Source organism: Rhineura floridana, chromosome 1 (assembly GCF_030035675.1).
Source record: "Rhineura floridana isolate rRhiFlo1 chromosome 1, rRhiFlo1.hap2, whole genome shotgun sequence".
NCBI lineage: Eukaryota > Metazoa > Chordata > Lepidosauria > Squamata > Rhineuridae > Rhineura > Rhineura floridana.
The window spans coordinates 44853460-44871449 of NC_084480.1; the positions used below are offsets into that span (position 1 = coordinate 44853460).

Genomic DNA, 17990 nt, shown 5'->3' on the forward strand with positions numbered 1-17990 from the left:
CCCACAGCCACCCCAAGGAACTACTAGGCACTATAGACAGCACACACACTACTGCACGGCCAGCCATGAGCAGAATCAAACAGCCTTCTCTGCCCAGCCCATGCTACTGTCTGTGAGGAGAGAAAGGGCGGGCTAGGGGCGGGGCTTTGCGAGGGCAAAGGTTTGTCGCGTCAACATGGCGTCTCCCATGGAACTGAGCTGCTGGGGTGGTGATTGGGGGTTGCCGTCTGTGCACGCGGAGTGCCTCGTTGTCATGGTAACAGCGGTTTTGAAGGGTTGCGCGGGCGAAGGCCGAGATACAGGGGGGAGGAGATGGAGGTGCTGTGAGGAGTCGCCGGCTTCGGGAGTACCATGCTGAGGACTTGTGCTTTCTTCTTCTGATGGGAGATTTGGCTTGGGTAGCCGATGCTGGATTGTACCTGGGGAAAGGGGCGTTCAGACATTTCCAGTGTGGAAGGAAAACTTCAATAATAGGCTTAAGCCGCTTTATAAAGAGCCTTTCAATAGCGATGCATAAATTCTGGGAATAAGTAATATCTAGCATTTATTGTGACATAAAATGTCGTGGATTAGAGCTCATTTCATTGGAAGGATCTAATATTAAATGAGTTCTAGTCCACGAGAGTTTATATCACACAAAAATCGATTAATCCTGAAAATATCACGTGTTTGCTATAACAGACTGTGGCTGCAATACTGTGCACATTTACCTACGAGTAAGCCTGATTGGACATTGTGGGACAACTTCTGAGTGAATTGTGTATAGGATTGTGCTGCAAAACAGCTGTCTTGCTGGAATTTGAAAACACTGCAAGCTATCACGTGCAGTCCAGCACCAAAAGATCTAGAAACTTCGCGTTAGAAAAGTTTATTGACTAAAAAGTCAGTTTTGTTTAAATTCTTTAAAACCGATTTTTAAAGCGTTTTTCATGCATCTTTGTGGGAGGGAGGAAAATAAAATTATGAATAGGTTGCAACTGCTTTCAGAGCTGACTCTTACAGCAACACTTCAAGACATGAGCATTCACTCAAAAAAAAGGAAACTTCAGCATTTGTGACTACTGAGATGAGGCATGTTAACTTTTGTCACTTGTGCATATTGTCATGGATTTAACTTGTTCATCTGTTTTAAGAGAAGGCAGACTGATATATATTGAAAATGGTAATTTGAGAATGGGCCTTGGATATTTTGTTTTCTGGTTGCCTTTATATGTCTTTTTAAAGTTGCATGCAGTTTTCACATAAGCCAAACCATGGAGAAGTGTGAATGAGCAAGTGTGCTCATGCACATTTAGAAAACCATGGCTGTTTTCTTAACAGGTCCTGCTGCTGCACCACCAGGAGCTAAGCCATGGTTTGGCTTGGCATTATGTGTGAACCTGGGCTGATGGCTTGCCTCCCCCAAACAAACCATGAGCAGTAGCCAAAGAACAAACTTTGCTTACATCTCATGGTTTACTTGTAGTGAAACAAACCATGAGCCCGTGTTCACATGGAATGCTTCCTATAGAATAGCAGCAGGAGGACCTGGGGAGGAGGAAAGTAGCCACAATTTTCTAAATATGCAACAGCATGCTTGCTTTTTCATGCCAAGTCATAGTTTGGTGTAGCATTACGTATGAACCAGGCCATTGTGTTGTTGTGCTGTTGACTTGATAGAGTGGGGAAACTCCTGACCTAGGTTAATGAGGCAAAAAATAATTCATTCTGTAATCAAGTGCAGAATGACACTTTAACCTAATCAAACACTTTACCTAATCAACACTTTAACCTAATCAAAATTAAATAAATTACATAAAAGCCCATCCCACAGCTATGTAGAGATAGATGATACTTAAATTATCATTTAAAAATGATCTTATTTGTTGATCTCAGCCCAATTCACGCTCTTATTTGTGTACATCTAGTGTAGTGCAACAGCTGGCAGTATCGAATGAGGTTTCATATCTTGTCATCAGAGGTCACATCCAGCCGGATCAAAGAGGGTATACAGCTGTATGTAATTTAAAAAGTCATCAGCTGTGTGGGTCAAAAGGCTCTTTAGATCAGTGCATTTTAAAACTAGCAATGCCTTCCTCTAGTTCAGGGCTGAGGAACCTGTGGCCCTCCACAAGTTGTTGGATTCCAGTTCCCATCAGCCCCAGCTAGCATGGCGTATGGTCAGAGATGACAGGAGTTGAAATCTAGCAACCCTGAGAGGGCCACAGTTCTTAGTCCCGTCCTAGTTTTTTTGACCCCGTAGCCAACTGACATCCCATTGAAATCCATAAAAATGTCCATTAATTCCAACAGTTGAGTATTGCATTTGTGATGCTTATTGTGGCAATGGCATAATATGATTGTGCACCCTGGGCTTTGGGGATGGGACAGGCTATAAATCAAATTAGCTGCTTCATTATGTAACATTTAGGTTATCTAAATTCTGAAGGGTAAAGTATTGAGTTTAATTATTTTGTAACCTTTCTTGCAGGCTTATGCCAGGTTTTGTGGTGCACCATTGAAAGTGAATATTATAGATAATTCATGGAGAGCACCAAGAGGTATTTAGCATTTTAAATATGTATATTAGCATTTTAGGCCACATATTCAGTAATGGCTACCTCAGGAGTGGCCAATGGGGAAAAGTGCCACATACCTGGCCCTCTCAGTAGTGGCATTACTGACACATACCAGGGTGGTGCAGGGGCACAAATAGAACCAATCTGGTGCTCCTGCCATTGTGCCCCAAACTGCCCCAACCTCACAACCTGCTACTGTACCTGGTACATGGCAGCCACTCCTCCACATACATACATACATACATACATACATACATACATACGTAACTCTGTACAAATAGGAAGACTCTCAGCCTTGGCTTATAGCCCAATCTTATGGTCTGTTGTACAAAGCAAAGAGTGGATCTGATCAGATGAAACTCAGTTTTGTGTTGACCTCATGCTGCAAGCTGTGAGTTGCACCAGTGCAGCAAAATACCTGGGATGGTATAGCAGTGCAGCAACTCAGGAGAGGGCAGTTGTACTGTGAAAAGCCTTTTATGAATCAAATATGGGTGTGAGGGAATGATGATAAGATGGTGAAGTAATAATTCTTAGCATTATCTCATATCAGTAGGATGAAGGACCACCCCTAGTCTTCTGTTGTAGTGGCACAATGTTGTAGTTCCAAAATAAGGCCATTAATTCAAAAAGATGAGTAACAAAAGTGAAAGTTTATAGGCCAAATAGGATACTACTGCCTTGCACAGGCAAGTCTGATGCAGCACCAATCCTTGGTATTGTGCTGATCAGAGTTTTCATGTGAGCAAACTTAAGCACCTGTTATGTTATTAATAACGTTGTTTTGATTGCATGATCTTGACTGATCATTTGTTTTTAGGGAGTGTACCATTATTGGTATCAGATGACACTGTTATTTCTCAGCCAGCTAAAATACTAAACTTCTTAAGAAAACAGGTGAGTTTCATAAATAGCACTTTCCTTGGTCTTATTTTTCTCCAGTTTCCATTTAGGCCAGCATCTTGTTCCCACAGTGCTCCTTACAATCCCTTTTATTTATACCATGCTGAGCAATTTGGTGTCATCAGCAAAATTGGCCACTGCACTGCTCACTCCTAACTCCAGACAATTTATGAACAAGTTGAAGCACCAGTCCCAACACAGATCCCTGGAGGACCCCACTTCCTACATCCCTCATAAATCAAATAAGTAGCTGTTTCTTTATCAAACGCTTAGGTTATCTAAATTTGAAGAGCAAAGTTCTCTAACATTCTGTCTTCGAAATCACAGAATTCTGTACCTAGAATAAGCAATCTATTTGCAGTAAGAACCTACTGAGAACTTTCATCATTCTTCCTAGCCAAACATTTTGCAATCTTTCTTTTCTGGCATGTTAAAATCATAATACATTTTCCCTGAAATGGTCTTAAGATTGATCTTACCCATATTCTATGTTTATTTGAATGGCTATTCTTTTTATAGCATTGTATTTTCGTATTTTTTTTAGCTAGTTTATTCATGTTGGTTCCAAAGAATAAAAAACAGATTTTCAGGAAAAAAACACTTTGAAGATTAAGATGAGAATTTTTAAATCAAATTTTAGGAATTATACAAAAATCTCTTAAGGTAGTCATAGAACAGAGAAAGTTAACCCATGTTTCAGTTTAGGCAAAACTAACTTTTCTAAGGCTCCCGCTGGTATATAATGAAACAACTGCAGAGTGCAGAATTCAAATATGTTATATTAAAATAATTATTTATTCTTTGAAATTTTACAGAATATCAACAATTACTTGAAAATACCTTAATTTTAATATTTACTGACAAAGGAACATAGGAAGCTGCCTTATACCAAATTAGATCATTGGTCCATCTAGCTTAGTATTGTCTACACTGACTGGCAGTGGCTCCCCAGGCTTTTAGACAAGAAATATTCCCAGCCCTATGCAGGGATGCTGGGGATTCAACTTAGGAACTTTTGAATGCAGAGCAGATACTCTACCACTGACCTATGCTCCTTCTCCAACTTAATAAAATTAAGGTGGAGCAACCACAAAGCTCAAAAAGGCTTGAAAATTTTGATAGTAGAACTGTGAGCTTAATTGTTCATCAGGCTGTGCCTGGTGTATCTGAACTATGCAATCCTTGCCTTTGTAATATTTATTATTTTTACCATAACTGTGTAGAAATACATTAAGGCTCCTTACCAGTCACCACAATACGCTTCTTCATCTCCCTTGGTTTGATTTTCATCTACATTGATGATTGAAATTGTGTGACATAATAGAATGTAATAGAAACAGTCAAACAGAGCATAGTATTACTTTGTATCCAAAGAGCTGTGCAACTTGTTCTTTCTGCCCAAGGGGCTTTGGGCTTAGCACGGTTCCAGCTTTAATTGCAAGCTATGTAAGACTGATGGTAAAGTACTTGTGCTGTTGTTTGCTTCTTTGTTCATAGAGAGGGGCTTATTTTTTTAAATTTATTAAGGATTTTTCCCTCCTTAATTTTAACATTAGAAATTCAGTTGGTGGCTAGCCTGCAAGTTTCACTGAAGACTGGAAAATGAAGGAAATGAAAAACTGAAAAATCAGGATTTTGAGGCAGAGTTCTTAAAACTGTAACCAAAGACTAAGGAATGTTCTGGAGAAAGGACTTTGCTAGGGTTTGACTGCCACCTCTTCCTCTCCTGTTAAGATATGAGGGCAAAAAAAGAAATCAATTGTCTACCATTAAAAACAACCGTAACGAGACTTAGTACTACTTGAACTTGAAGAATGCATTCCTTCTTTTCTAGCTTATGAGAGCACGTGGAAATCAATCTGTAGAGTGGATCACCACATGAGCCAAACAGAACTCCCCTCTCCCTGCTGCTGTTTTGCCACACAGGCCACAGCATTGCCTGTGCACTTTTATCATAGCTAGGCATTTTACCTCAAGTGATTTGTATAGGATAACCCCAGAGTCCACTTGTCTTTTGGCCCTACATATGGCAAAGTTTCTGCTTCTGTTGACATCACTCTGCATAGGCAAGATCAGGGGACAAATTGGCTGCTGGATTGTCCTATGTAATGCAGAGAATGGCTTCTACATAAGGTAAAATGCTTCACTGATGGCACATTCAGATATGACTGCAGGTTCAGGGAGGGAAGGGTTCTGTTTGGATCCTATAGCAAGCTGTTCCACAATAAGATATCTGCATATATTCACTAAGAGATCAGGACTGTACCTCATAAATTTCCAACTCTTTCAGATTCTCTTTATGCAATAAAAGGGTCAAACAAGAGCACAAGTAAGTTTTAATGTATCTTTTAGAGGAATGGAGATGCATTTTTAAGTGTTCATCTTTCAAGATATGCTATCACTAAAAGCAATTTAAATACTAAGGGCAAGCACACCTTAACTATATTTTATTTATTTATTTGATTTATATCCTGCCCTTTCTCTTAGTAGGAGGCCATGTTACAACTATATTACAAGTTGATTTTGTTAGAATATCTCCATTAGTCTGTCTTTATGCAGATATAATTGAGATTAGAGTTAGATGTCTATATAACTTCAGCAGTAACATTACTGTTAAATAAACTTTGAAATCATTAACTTGAAGAAAAGGTAAAGAGTGCAATTGGATTTATTATTTTATGCAACAGGGAATATATTATCTAACTTTATAGGAACCTTCCAGTTTTGTACTTATTTTCTCTTTAGAAAGTTTCATATGACTGTTTGCTGCCTTAAAGTATTGCTTTTTTACTGGCAGAAGTATAATGCTGATTATGAACTGTCTACAAAAGAAGGAGCAGACACACTGGCATACATTGCATTACTTGAAGAAAAACTATACCCTGCTTTGGTAAGATACAGTTATTGTTTGTGACCAAAGTTGATACATTGCAGCACCATCCGCCTGGAGTCAAGCATATGCTTTGTTGGCTCATTGAAGTTAATGCATCTTAACTTTGCATCGAACTCTTAGGAACACACAAATATGTGAGATGCCTTAGGGAATAAACTTTGACTTTGAGGTCAGTAATCACCATTAAAATCAGGTCTTTTAAAAATTAGCATTCATATTAAAGACACTTAAGTAGCTTGTTGAAGAAAAGGTTATTTCAGTAAGCTGAAGCAAAAGTTTGGACAGCTTGGTGACATGAGTGGACCCTTCAGGTGTTGTTGGACTCCCAACTCCCATCATTCCTGACCATTGGCCATGCTGTCTGGGACTGATGGAAGTTGGCATCCAACAACATCTGGAGGGCCATAGATTCTCCACCCCTACTCTGTGGCTTAGTTCTTACAAACAGCGGATGTGTCTGGATTTTCCTTCTTCAGACTGTACATGACTGAATTTTCTTCCATGCAAAAATTTCCTTCCACAAAGAAAACTAGAAATTGATAAGAAAAGTTCTAGCCTTATTTATTTCACTTAAAAGTTTATATGACACACTTCCAATGCTCAAGGTGGCTCATACAAAATACACAACATCAAAATCAGAAAAAAAACAAACTAATTGAGCAGCTGCAATATGCAATAGCTCATTACCCAAATGCTTTCTGATGTAGGTGGGTCTTACACACCATATGAAATATCATGAAAGAAGAACAGACTTCTCTGGCTTAGACTTCTTAATGTGCTAGGTTTTTAATGTGTAGTTTTCTTGCTATTTGTAAGGTTTGGAAGGGCTAGGCCAGTGATACCATAGAAGTTCAACTAATGGATAGAAAAGATTTGCAACTCACAGCAAGCATGTGTGTTTTTTAAACTGGTTACTTTTGGTTACTAAAACAATGCTGACATGACAGGAGGATTATGTGCGAGAATAATAAAAATTGAATATAAATAAATATGGTATACTAAATAGAATACTCTGGGTATTTGCTGCCTTTTCTAGTTACTTTTACAACACAATTCTATCCATGTCTACTCAGAAGTAAGCCTCATTGAGTTCAGTGGGACTTACTCCCAGGTAAGAGTGTATAGAATTGCACCCTTAGCCAGTTTTGTCCTTTTAGTCTGGGCTATATACTTAAAAATTGGTATGTATATCTATTAATAATCTAATATCTTAACTTGAGTCTGCTGATAAAAGAACTTGGTGCCTGAACACTGGAGCCTATTAGCGTCTTAAAAAATCCAGTGATAGACAAAAATTAGGACAGCAGTTTGGTTCTTTATAATGGGAAGCTTGATGTCCTTTCTTGAATGTTAACATTCTTTATCATCATGATATAGCTGCACACTTTCTGGGTTGAAGCTGATAATTACTACAATGTGACAAAACCATGGTTTGCTTCAAGGATGCCATTTCCACTGAGTTGGTATCTGCCTAGAAAGATGTTTGAGGAAGCACTTAATAGGATCTTGCTGACAAAGGGGGGCCCTCCGCTCTACAGTCTCACTGAAGTGGAAGGACAGGTATATTTCACTTTATGGGTAATTTAGGTCTGAAGTTGATACAAATGTACTAGAATTGCATACTAAATATGGTGGTGTTTGTTTTAATACTTGCTGTGACAACAGATTTCTACTGGATAACACAGGAAGGATCAGTGAAGCTTACTCGTCCATTAACTTCCTTAATCAACTTTTTTTAAAAAATCTGCACATTTCCCAAGTATAGTTAGTTATTTACTCAAGATGCCTTAACATTCCAATAAACAAAAAACAAAACAAAGCCGATTGGCACTTATAGCAAGCCGCCCTTTGGAAGCCAAAGGAATATTTTCCCTTTGTGGCTTAAGCTGTATCGACAGAGAAAGATCCTTTGCATCACCAGCATAAATTCAAGCCAGCGATTCAAAGGAAAAATTGGAGGCATACTTACAGTGCACTTCTGATTCTTTTTCATTTCAGTCAGGGGTGTGTCAGTCTTCGAAGCCTGGTGAGCCTAATTAGGCTCTCAGCCCAGAGGGTCACTACCCCTGCGATAAATCATGGCCAATCTGTATTATGTGATCCTGAGTCCATGGTCTTGCTTAAGAATTCACTGGTCTACCAGAAATTGGCAAGTGATCCACTTGTTGTTCACCTCTGCTCAAGTATATAAGGTGCAGGCCACATAGGGCACTATAGCTAAAACCAGCACCTTGAGTTGTGCCAGCTATCACCTTTGTCAGCCAGCGCAGATGGAAAGAACTGGTGCCTTACATTCTCTTTGCCTGGCATGTCTTCACTTGTGTCTTTGGGAGAGACAGGTGCTTTAGGCCAGATGTACTGATGCTGCCTTCTGCTGTAGTGCTGTGATGGTTTTAATATTGTTTTACAATTATAATGAAATTTTTAAATATTTTTGTGTCGAATGCATTATTTTAATTATTTTGTAAACTGTCCTGGGATTGCAACAGATGAAGGGTGGTATAAAATTGAATAAATAAACAAAGTCATTCTTCTGCCAGCTGAAGTTTCTGAACTGTTTTCAAAGGCAGACTAACATACAGCAACTTGCAGTAATTAATCCATGAGATCATCAAGGCATGGATTTATTTATTTATTCATTTATTTATTGGATTTGTATCTCACCCTTCCAGTAGGAGCCCAGGGCGGCAAACAAAAGCACTAAAAACACTCTAAAACATCATAAAAACAACAGATAACAAACACCTCATAAGGGAAGGGCTGCAGCTCAGAGGTAGAACACGTCGCTTGCATCCAAAAAGTCCCAAGCTAAGCCTTTGGGCCTGAAACCCTGGAGAGCCACTGCCAGTCAGTGTGTACAGTACTGAGCAAGATAGACCAATGGTCTGACTTGGTATAAGGCAGCTTCCTGTGTTCCAAAACACAAGATCCCTGTCTTCCCCCAGGGGATGGGGAAAATGTGTTCATGAAATGACAAGGGGGGATGGGGAACACACCTGCATGCAAGGGAAAAATAAGTTAGCATGCAAAGGAGTGGCCACAAGCAGATTGTGTGTCTGCCCAAGGACACATGGCTTTCAAATTCTCTGGTACTGGGTTGTATCCAGCTAAGTTCTACTCAGAACACATAGAAATGAGTGGACAAGACCACCTTGGGGTTATTAATTAATTAATTTAATTAATTACTTTGAAAAGAACTTCGTTGGATACAACCCATTTTCTTTGGGTATGTATGTGCACACCTTTAGCACTACACATTGAAGTTGTATACTTTGAACCGTCTTTCATCTGGGATTGTGCCACATGGATTCTTAGCTGTTTATCATGCAAGCACTGCATTAATTTGACGTAAGTTCCTAGAAAGGATGGTGCACAAATAAGCTTTGATTTCTATTCTTTTCAGATCTATAGAGATGCCAAGGAATGCCTGAACCTTCTGTCAAACAGACTGGGGACATCTCCATTTTTCTTTGGAAGCACGTGCGTACATGTTTACAACATAGATAGTGTGGTAATATTAATGCTAAAATACTTGTTTTTAATAGTATGTTGTTGCTGTTGTTTTATCCTTGTGAATTAAAAATGCTTTATTTTAAAATGCAAGCTTTAACATCAGCTTTCATTCAACTAATGATTGTCACAGGCTACAGGATGTCCAATTAAATTACTAGAAATGAAGAAAAACAGAATATATATAAAAAAGCTCACAAGCAGTGAGGCTGGCATCCTCATGGCTTTGCAAGTAAAATGACATACTTGCATGCTAGTGAATTGAATGCTGGCTCAGCCATCAGTCTTCCTTCATGCCTCAGGCAGGCAATGTATTTTTCTTTTTAATTTAAAGCACACCATTTTAAAATCTGCTTATCCGTTCATTTGTGGCTTTATTATTTTTTTAAAAGCATCCTTTTGAAGTACAAAACTTTTCCATGTTGTGGGTGGTATAGTGGCAGAATCACAGGTGCCAGCCAATCAGTGCTACACTAAGCTGGCTACTGTTGCAAACTTGAAAATAGGATTTTTTTTAGAGCTTGAGAGGAATAGATAGATTGTAGCTGACCATAGCCTTACTGCCCCATACTTGATATGTCTGCGTTTTCCCTAGATATCTTCTCTGCACTGTTGGTGATCACTATTTTTTTTAACTTGGATAATGAAAAACAGACCACACCTGCCCTAACTATAGCATTTTTATTTATAAGAGCATATCCACACAGTTTTTGGGATGGCATCTGATCCTCATTCGATATACTGTATTGCAGCCTGACCTCCTGTTCCACAGTGTGCCCTGTGGAATCAAGTTGCATTGGTCTCTGTACCACCTGTATTTCAGACAGAAAAGAGGCATTGCCCCAAATGTTGGTGTGATTCTGTCCTAGTGTGCCAAGCACTGTTGCCTTCTAAGGACCCATCTTACATCTTTTTCCAAAATTACTGCAGTGATGGTCATGGAATGAGGCTGAATCAGTGATGCTGGCACAGGAAAAAATTATGTAACTTGTCCTGCCTATGTAGTTTCTGCATCTAAATGTTACTGGGACGGCATGGGAAGGATCTAGCCTGAAGCAGCTCCAGTGCTGTGTAAACCTGAGTTTTGTTGATGCCATGTGATCATCCTCTATATATCAACATTCCATTTAGATATATTCATTTATCAGTTCCTATACAGCTGTACCAAGAAAGCAGGTAAAATTATTTATTTATTACATTTCTGCCCCGCCATTCTTTCGCCATGGAACCCAAGGCAGCATACATGTGGTACCCAGGCGGTCTCCCATCCAAGCACTGACCAGACCCAAACCTGCTTAACTTCAGCAAGGTGCTGGCCTTCTTGAAAGTATGACAGTGTTTGATAATAATATCTCTAAACAGCCTTAGAACATGACAGCAGGTTCTGTTTTATAACTATATGTGTAGCCCATAGGCAGTTGAATCTTGCTCAGTCTCTGTAGTAAAATGGCATAGCAGTTAGATGTTCTGAATAACTGTCCCTTTTAGCCCATTCATGGAGATATCTTATAGTTATTAATGACAAAACACAATGTTAACTATTGTGAAAATAATTACCTACACCGTATGTTGAGTCAAGCATATTTTTATCTTCCATCATGAGTTTAATTCTGCATTAGTACTCATGCAGTTGTGCTACATGTGAGAATCTTCAAACACAGCTACATTTTGTTTGATATTTTTCTCTACTTAGAAATTGGCTTACGGAATTTGAGATAGCAGTGTCCCATGTTTGTTATCTATAGGCCTACAACTCTTGATGCCTTTGTGTTTGGTTTTCTTGCTCCTCTTTATAAAGTACCATTCCCCAAAGTCCAGTTGCAAGATCATTTGAAGCAGCTTTCCAATTTATGTCGCTTCTGTGATGACATTCTGAGTTGCTACTTCAGAGTAAACTTATCAGGTAAGCCATATATTTCTCTTTCAACATGTGCTCTATTTTCAAAAGAGGAATGCCTACATTTGCATTAAATCTACACTAGAATTAATTTCTTTTACCATGAATTTTAGAAGTCTTATTATTTGTAAGTTTCTCTATTTTTTTTTTTAATTGAGATAGTAGAGGACTTAGGACTCTGTATTGGTTGGTAGGGGGAGGTTAAATTGCTTAAATTGCTTTTCCCTGTGTAAAATCTGAAAAAGCTTTTTCTAAGAAGTTCCAGTTCCTGCTAACTTTTTTCTCTTTCTATGTGCTTTGCCTATTTAGGCCCCTCTCCAGTGGGTCAAGATACGATAGATGCAAATCTACAAAAACTCACACAGCTCGTAAACAAGGAATCTAACTTAATTGAAAAGGTCATTTTTCTGCATTTTTCTGATCTTATTCAAGTTAAGGACCAAATTTGACTTGACAATGGCAGTTTAGTGCGTTTGGGCCAGTTTTGTCTTTAATCAGGTAGAAAGAAGGGATGGTCATTGGAAAGGGGGCTGGATCTATTGAACATTCACATTGGTCTGGTCCCCATGACCTCAACGCAGTGGCGTCACTAGGTGGGTGCGGGGGGTGCGGACCGCACCAGGTGACACCATCAGAGGGGGGTGACTCTCAGCTTTAATTTAAAAAAATTAAGTTTCTAGGTGGTCCGGTTCTCGAGATATACATAAAAACGTCAGCCGCTCCCGTTAAATCTTTTTTTAAACTACTGTATAGCACTTTGTAGCTTTAACCCTGCCCGTTCAGGATTGCAGCCAATCAGTGAAGTGTTTGTTTGACCTGTGGCAGTGTCTAGTAAACCTCATTGCAAGGCCAGAAAATGGTGGTTTCCTCCCCGTTTATCTGAAAATCTCATAAATTGGGTAAGTATATACATTTCAGTTTTTTCCCCTCTTGTGTGTGGGAGTCAGATCCTGGGCAGTGTTTTGAAAACCTTCCCAATACTTGCTTTTGTGGGGGTAAAAGCATTGCTAATCCCATATCTCCAGAGTAAATCCCATTGAATTCAATAGGATTTACTTTTGAGTAGACATGGTTATGAATGTGCTGAAAATCAATGGGACTTTGGAGTGAATGTAAAAAAGAATTGTGTTTGTGTTGTCTTTCTGTCCCCCCCTCCTCCAGTCCTATTTTAAAACAAGTAGGCAGGGCTTACTTAGGTATTACAGTTTTTATTCTGTAGGAAACAAATACTGATTTTTTAAAAACTAATACTGATTTTTCTGCAATGACCAACTGGTTTGACAATAAACTATTATATGGGCTGTATGTATTTATACATCTGCAGTGTGTGTGTGTAGTCTTTCCAACAACCCTGTGAGGTAGGGTTGGAAACCAAGGCAGCTCACAACAAGAAATAAAGCCATTTAAAATCCAATAACCATAAAGCAAGAATAAACAGTTGGAAAACAGCCTAAACAATTCTGAATTTTGGGTTGGGTGAATGAAGTTTATTTATTTATTATTTGATTTATATCCTGCCCTTCCTCCCAGTAGGAGCCCAGGGCAGCAAACAAAAGCACTAAAAGCACTTTAAAACATCATAAAAACAGACTTTAAAATATATTAAAACATCTTTGAAAATATTTTTTAAAAGCTTTAAAAAAACATTTTTTTAAAAAAAAGAAAAGGCTTAAAAACATATTAAAAAGCAATTCCAACACAGACTCAGACTTGGATAAGGTCTCAACTTAAAAGAACAAGTTGAAAGAACAAGTTCCTTATCACTTGAGGCTGTAGTTCTCTGCACACTTCCCAGTTTGAGTAAGCCCCATTGAATACATTGGGACTTGCTTCTGAGTAAACAAACATCGGATTGCACTATAAATATATTTAAAGATTGTGTAATTCATAAACATATTTGATAGTCATGTTTATATAAATATTTCTTCATACTGTGTCCCAATAAGTATTTGATTTCACACTATGGTTGTAGATGATTTTTTCCTCTACATTTTAAGTGTGCCCTTCTTCCTGGGGGTGGTCATGGTTCTCCATTGTTTTCATCCTGAGGGGAGGATAGGCTGAGAGATGGTGAGTAGCACATTTAAGGTCTCTTCATCTCCCCCCCTTTTTAATTTGTATTTATTTTATATTTCTCCAATATCTTCCCCTGGCTGTTTTTATGTATTTTAAATATTTTTAGATTAAATAAATAGGAAATCATAATTGTGAACCTCCCTAAAAGCAATTTACCTATCCTTATGTTTTGGCAAAGTGATGGTGTGAAGGCATGCTGTTAGAACAAGAGACCATGTCTGAGGCATGTTATAAGGTGTTTGAGGACTTTGTCACACATTAGTTTTTGAGACCTGTAGATTCATGTCGGAAAGAACACATGCACATATTGAATGGTGGCTTGGGTGCTGTTTTTTCAGTCTACGCTGCATGCGTAGGGAAGGTGATACATCATCTGGCAGCTAGCTTCATAACGTGAGAATGAAAAACATTTGGATCAACATTCACTTGTTTACTTTTCTCACTATTGAGACCACTTCATATATTACTTTTTCATACACAGAAATTTAATCTTTGTATAGGAAAAAGTATTTTGTAAAATGTGAAGGACAGTGGCTGCCCAGTCAGTATAACCACTGTACAAGATCTACTCAGCCACTGTAATTACCTTTTTGTTTTGAGTGCCCTTTTGTCTGGGTCTTGGTTCAGGTGTGTATCCAACTTTGATGTGCTTATGGAAGGGGTGTGCAAGTAGTGCCCCCCCCAAGTGTGGAGGCTTGGACAAACATTGTGTTATGGAAAACCAAAGTCTGTGTGAAAGTACATATTTGGGAATGCCATCAGTGTAATCCTAAACACACTTAATAAATAATATCGAACTTGCACATCACAAAATATATTACGGTCATGTCCATAAGCACCAGGAGGGTAGTCGCCCAGGGGATCTTAGTCCCTCTGCTTTTTTAGGAGCAGGGTCCCTATGTCTCCAAGCATCCTACAGTCAGCATAAAAAGGGAGTGTGTTAGTCACTGAGAAGAGTCTTTTCTGCAGATTGGAGTCACTCAGAGTGAAAGGAGGTGAGTCAGCTGCTGAGAAGACTCTTCTCAGTTGCTAACGCTCTCCACTTACATCCTGATTGGCTCCTAGAGATGTTTGTTGTTGTGAGAGAATGCATTAACAAAGATCTCATTCTTAATCCAGGAGCAAAAAAGGGTGTACGTGGCTGTAACTATCATGAAGGGACCCTGCAGCTCTGAATTTTCTACTAAACAACTGATAAATACCTATGTAACTTTGTGTCTGGAGACTTATTATTAAGAATCACTTTCCATAATTGTAAGGAGGTGTGTCCACACGCATGCATCCCAGGCACCTAAATGAGGGGAGAGAGCAGCATAGGGACATAAGCAGGTGTCTTATTCCAGGGGTTCCCAAACCTTTCTTCTACGTAGACCACTTGAAAATTGCTGAGGGTCTGAAAGTATCTGAAAATTTACTATGGGCGTATGTAAGATAATTAACTCCCATTAGTAATAAGAGCAAGAATTTGAGGTGTGCGTATGATATTGTAATTTAAAGGTGTAATTTTAATTTTGCTAGTTGTTTATGTCACTACTATTGCCATTACATTCAGTGATATATGGGAATTACAATTTACGAGTAACATTAGTACAAAAAACATTACTAAGGATTCTGTATGGTCTGGTATGGGAGGAGGTCCATGGGGGTGACACCATGAGTTACCGCACCAGGTGACACCAACCCTAGTGACGCCACTGCCTCAATGAGACTGCACCGTGTATATTTAGGGTACTTGCTTGTAAAATACATATATGAATGCTACTACCTGACGTTTTTGTTATAGATACCTTTCAAAGAGCTGAATTGCTACTTATGTTGTTCTGCAGATGGATGATAACCTTCGTAAGAGTCCTCAGCACCCTCCGCATAAGCTGACAACTCTCAAGCTTTCCACAAGTGGAGGAGGAAATAGTTCACCAAACCGCTTATCGCCCTGAGTTTTACTTTTCATATGTATGTATGTGTTCCGATTTGATGTCACTTTCTAATCAATCTTTGCACTAATTCTGTATGTACATGAAGTGAGGGACAAACATGAATTGGATAACAGGTGCAAGCACATTCATTTAACCACTGCAGTATGTGGTCATGTAGGAACCAGTACAAGTCCAAGTTAAATACAGACAAATTGTTGAGTTATTGTACAGTACTGTCTGGGCTTGCCATAAGTGCTGCATAAATGCTCGCGTTTTAGATTTAGTTGACTGAAAGCTAAGATTCCACTCTTTAGAATTATGCAGATACATCAACATATTCTGCTAGATTAAGCTTTCAATTTTGGCTGCAATCATGTTACAGCTCAGCTTGATTGTTGCATGTTGGAGTAACTACTTGATCACCACTTTAAGCATTTTTATAGATTTCTAATGTGATTCAAATAGTGAAAGAAATTAAAATATTGCTGGGAAGTAAACTGACAAATAGTGAGAAGGTATTTATCCTTTTGTATTTTTTTCATAAGCAATGATCAGTGTATGTTGGCCATTTTGAAATGAATATAGATTTTAAAAACTAATATCATCAGACTGGAGTTTTTTATTAGAATCTTTTCAAATCTAATCTTAATTGGGAATAGGATAAGCTTGACCACATCCTTGATAGAATACAGCTTCAGAATTGCAGCACCAAGATGGACAGTGTCAGTGAATGCAAGTAAGAGGTCAAACCTGTTGCAGGCTAAGACTGAATATATAGTATTGACATTGTTTCACTTTACTCTGTCTGCCTAGAGATTCATTAGCTTCTTGCTTTTATATGTTTATCCACTAACAAAGCTAGATGATACAGCTTTCTCCCTGGGTTAATAACTTTCAATATTGGGTATAAGTTAAATGATTAAAGGGATCTTGCCCTGCTACAAAGCTTTGCTAGTGCGCTGCTGTGAACACAGAGATTCTCATGAGTCTGAACTGCCCTATGCACTAAAATAGCAGAGGCATCCCACCCTGTAGTACTGATGTATACATAGCTCTATTACTGACACTGTGGTAAATAAGGAAGCACACAAGATCATTGTACATATACTGGAAGTTTCTACACACACACAGGGAACCCCTAGATCAGGCTGACAGAGTAATATCCATTTGTATTGGTGATGATGATGGTAGTGAGATACATTTCAGCTTATTAGTCGCTATATTTCAAGAGGTCCAACAATTCTATTATAAACTAAGGCTGACAACTCTGGGAGTGGAAGTGGGTGACTCAAAAATCAGATGCTTTGGGACTGGTACACAGCGGTATGTGCAATCTGAAAACACCATTGACCTCTGTTATTGCAGAGGCCTATCTGGTGAGCTGCCACATTATGTGAGGTGCATGCCTGGTCTGAAGCAGCTCCTCATGCACTGCTTCCAGGTGCTACAATGTGGCAATATGTCCAGGAATCCGATTTGACCTCTCTCTCAATGATGGATGGAATACAGCAAGTGTGTGGGAAACCTCTGGCCTTCCAAATATTGCTGAACTATAACTTCCATCATCCCTGGCCACATGCTTGCTAGGGCTGATGGGAGCTGTAGGTCAGCAGCATCTGGAGGACCAAAGGTTCCCCAACCCTGGAATACAGGCTACACAAAATTGGGATGAGGACCATGGGCCATTGTTGGCCATTCTTGTTCTAAAACATTATTTGAATTTTTCAGTATATACCAACAAATGTTTTTGAAAAAGTATTTGGCCAAAATGGCAGCTGCCCTTAACCAATTTATCATATGATATCTAATTCTAAAGAAATGGTTTTCATAGTTTTCTTTTCATCTGACTTTATTTTGCCAAGTCAAATCCTATTTTTCTCGAAGTTACCTTCAGTGTTCTGTATATGTAGACAAATAGCTGTATAAACAAGCCTGTAAGTAATGTTATATACATGTAGTTGCAGAATATTGCTTTATAAATTTAAGGAATGTAAAGATCTTTCATGTATCTTGTTGTTAACTATTATTTTGGATGTCTAGCAAAAATAAATTTACATTTCTTGTTACTTCTAGAATGTTTTGGTTATTTCAAACTGGAGATGGCACACACATAATAATTATATATACATGGATTTATTTATTTATTTATTAAATTTATATCTCACCCATCCTCCTAGAAGGAGCCCAAGGCAGCAAACAAAAACACTAAAAACACAAAAACATTTTAAAAAAGTCTT

At 38.6% G+C, this 17990-nt stretch overlaps 1 protein-coding gene across 1 annotated transcript; it reads left to right on the forward strand.

Moving 5' to 3' along the window:
- The first annotated feature begins 139 nt into the window (after window positions 1-139).
- On the forward strand, window positions 140-17789 carry MTX3 (metaxin 3). The gene is made up of 9 exons (XM_061619779.1): window positions 140-256; window positions 2471-2540; window positions 3379-3455; window positions 6259-6351; window positions 7732-7914; window positions 9758-9834; window positions 11610-11767; window positions 12071-12159; window positions 15664-17789. Exons 1-9 carry the CDS (start codon window positions 176-178, stop codon window positions 15772-15774), a joined length of 939 nt encoding a protein of 312 aa, XP_061475763.1. The 5' UTR covers window positions 140-175; the 3' UTR covers window positions 15775-17789.
- The last annotated feature ends 201 nt before the right edge of the window (window positions 17790-17990 follow it).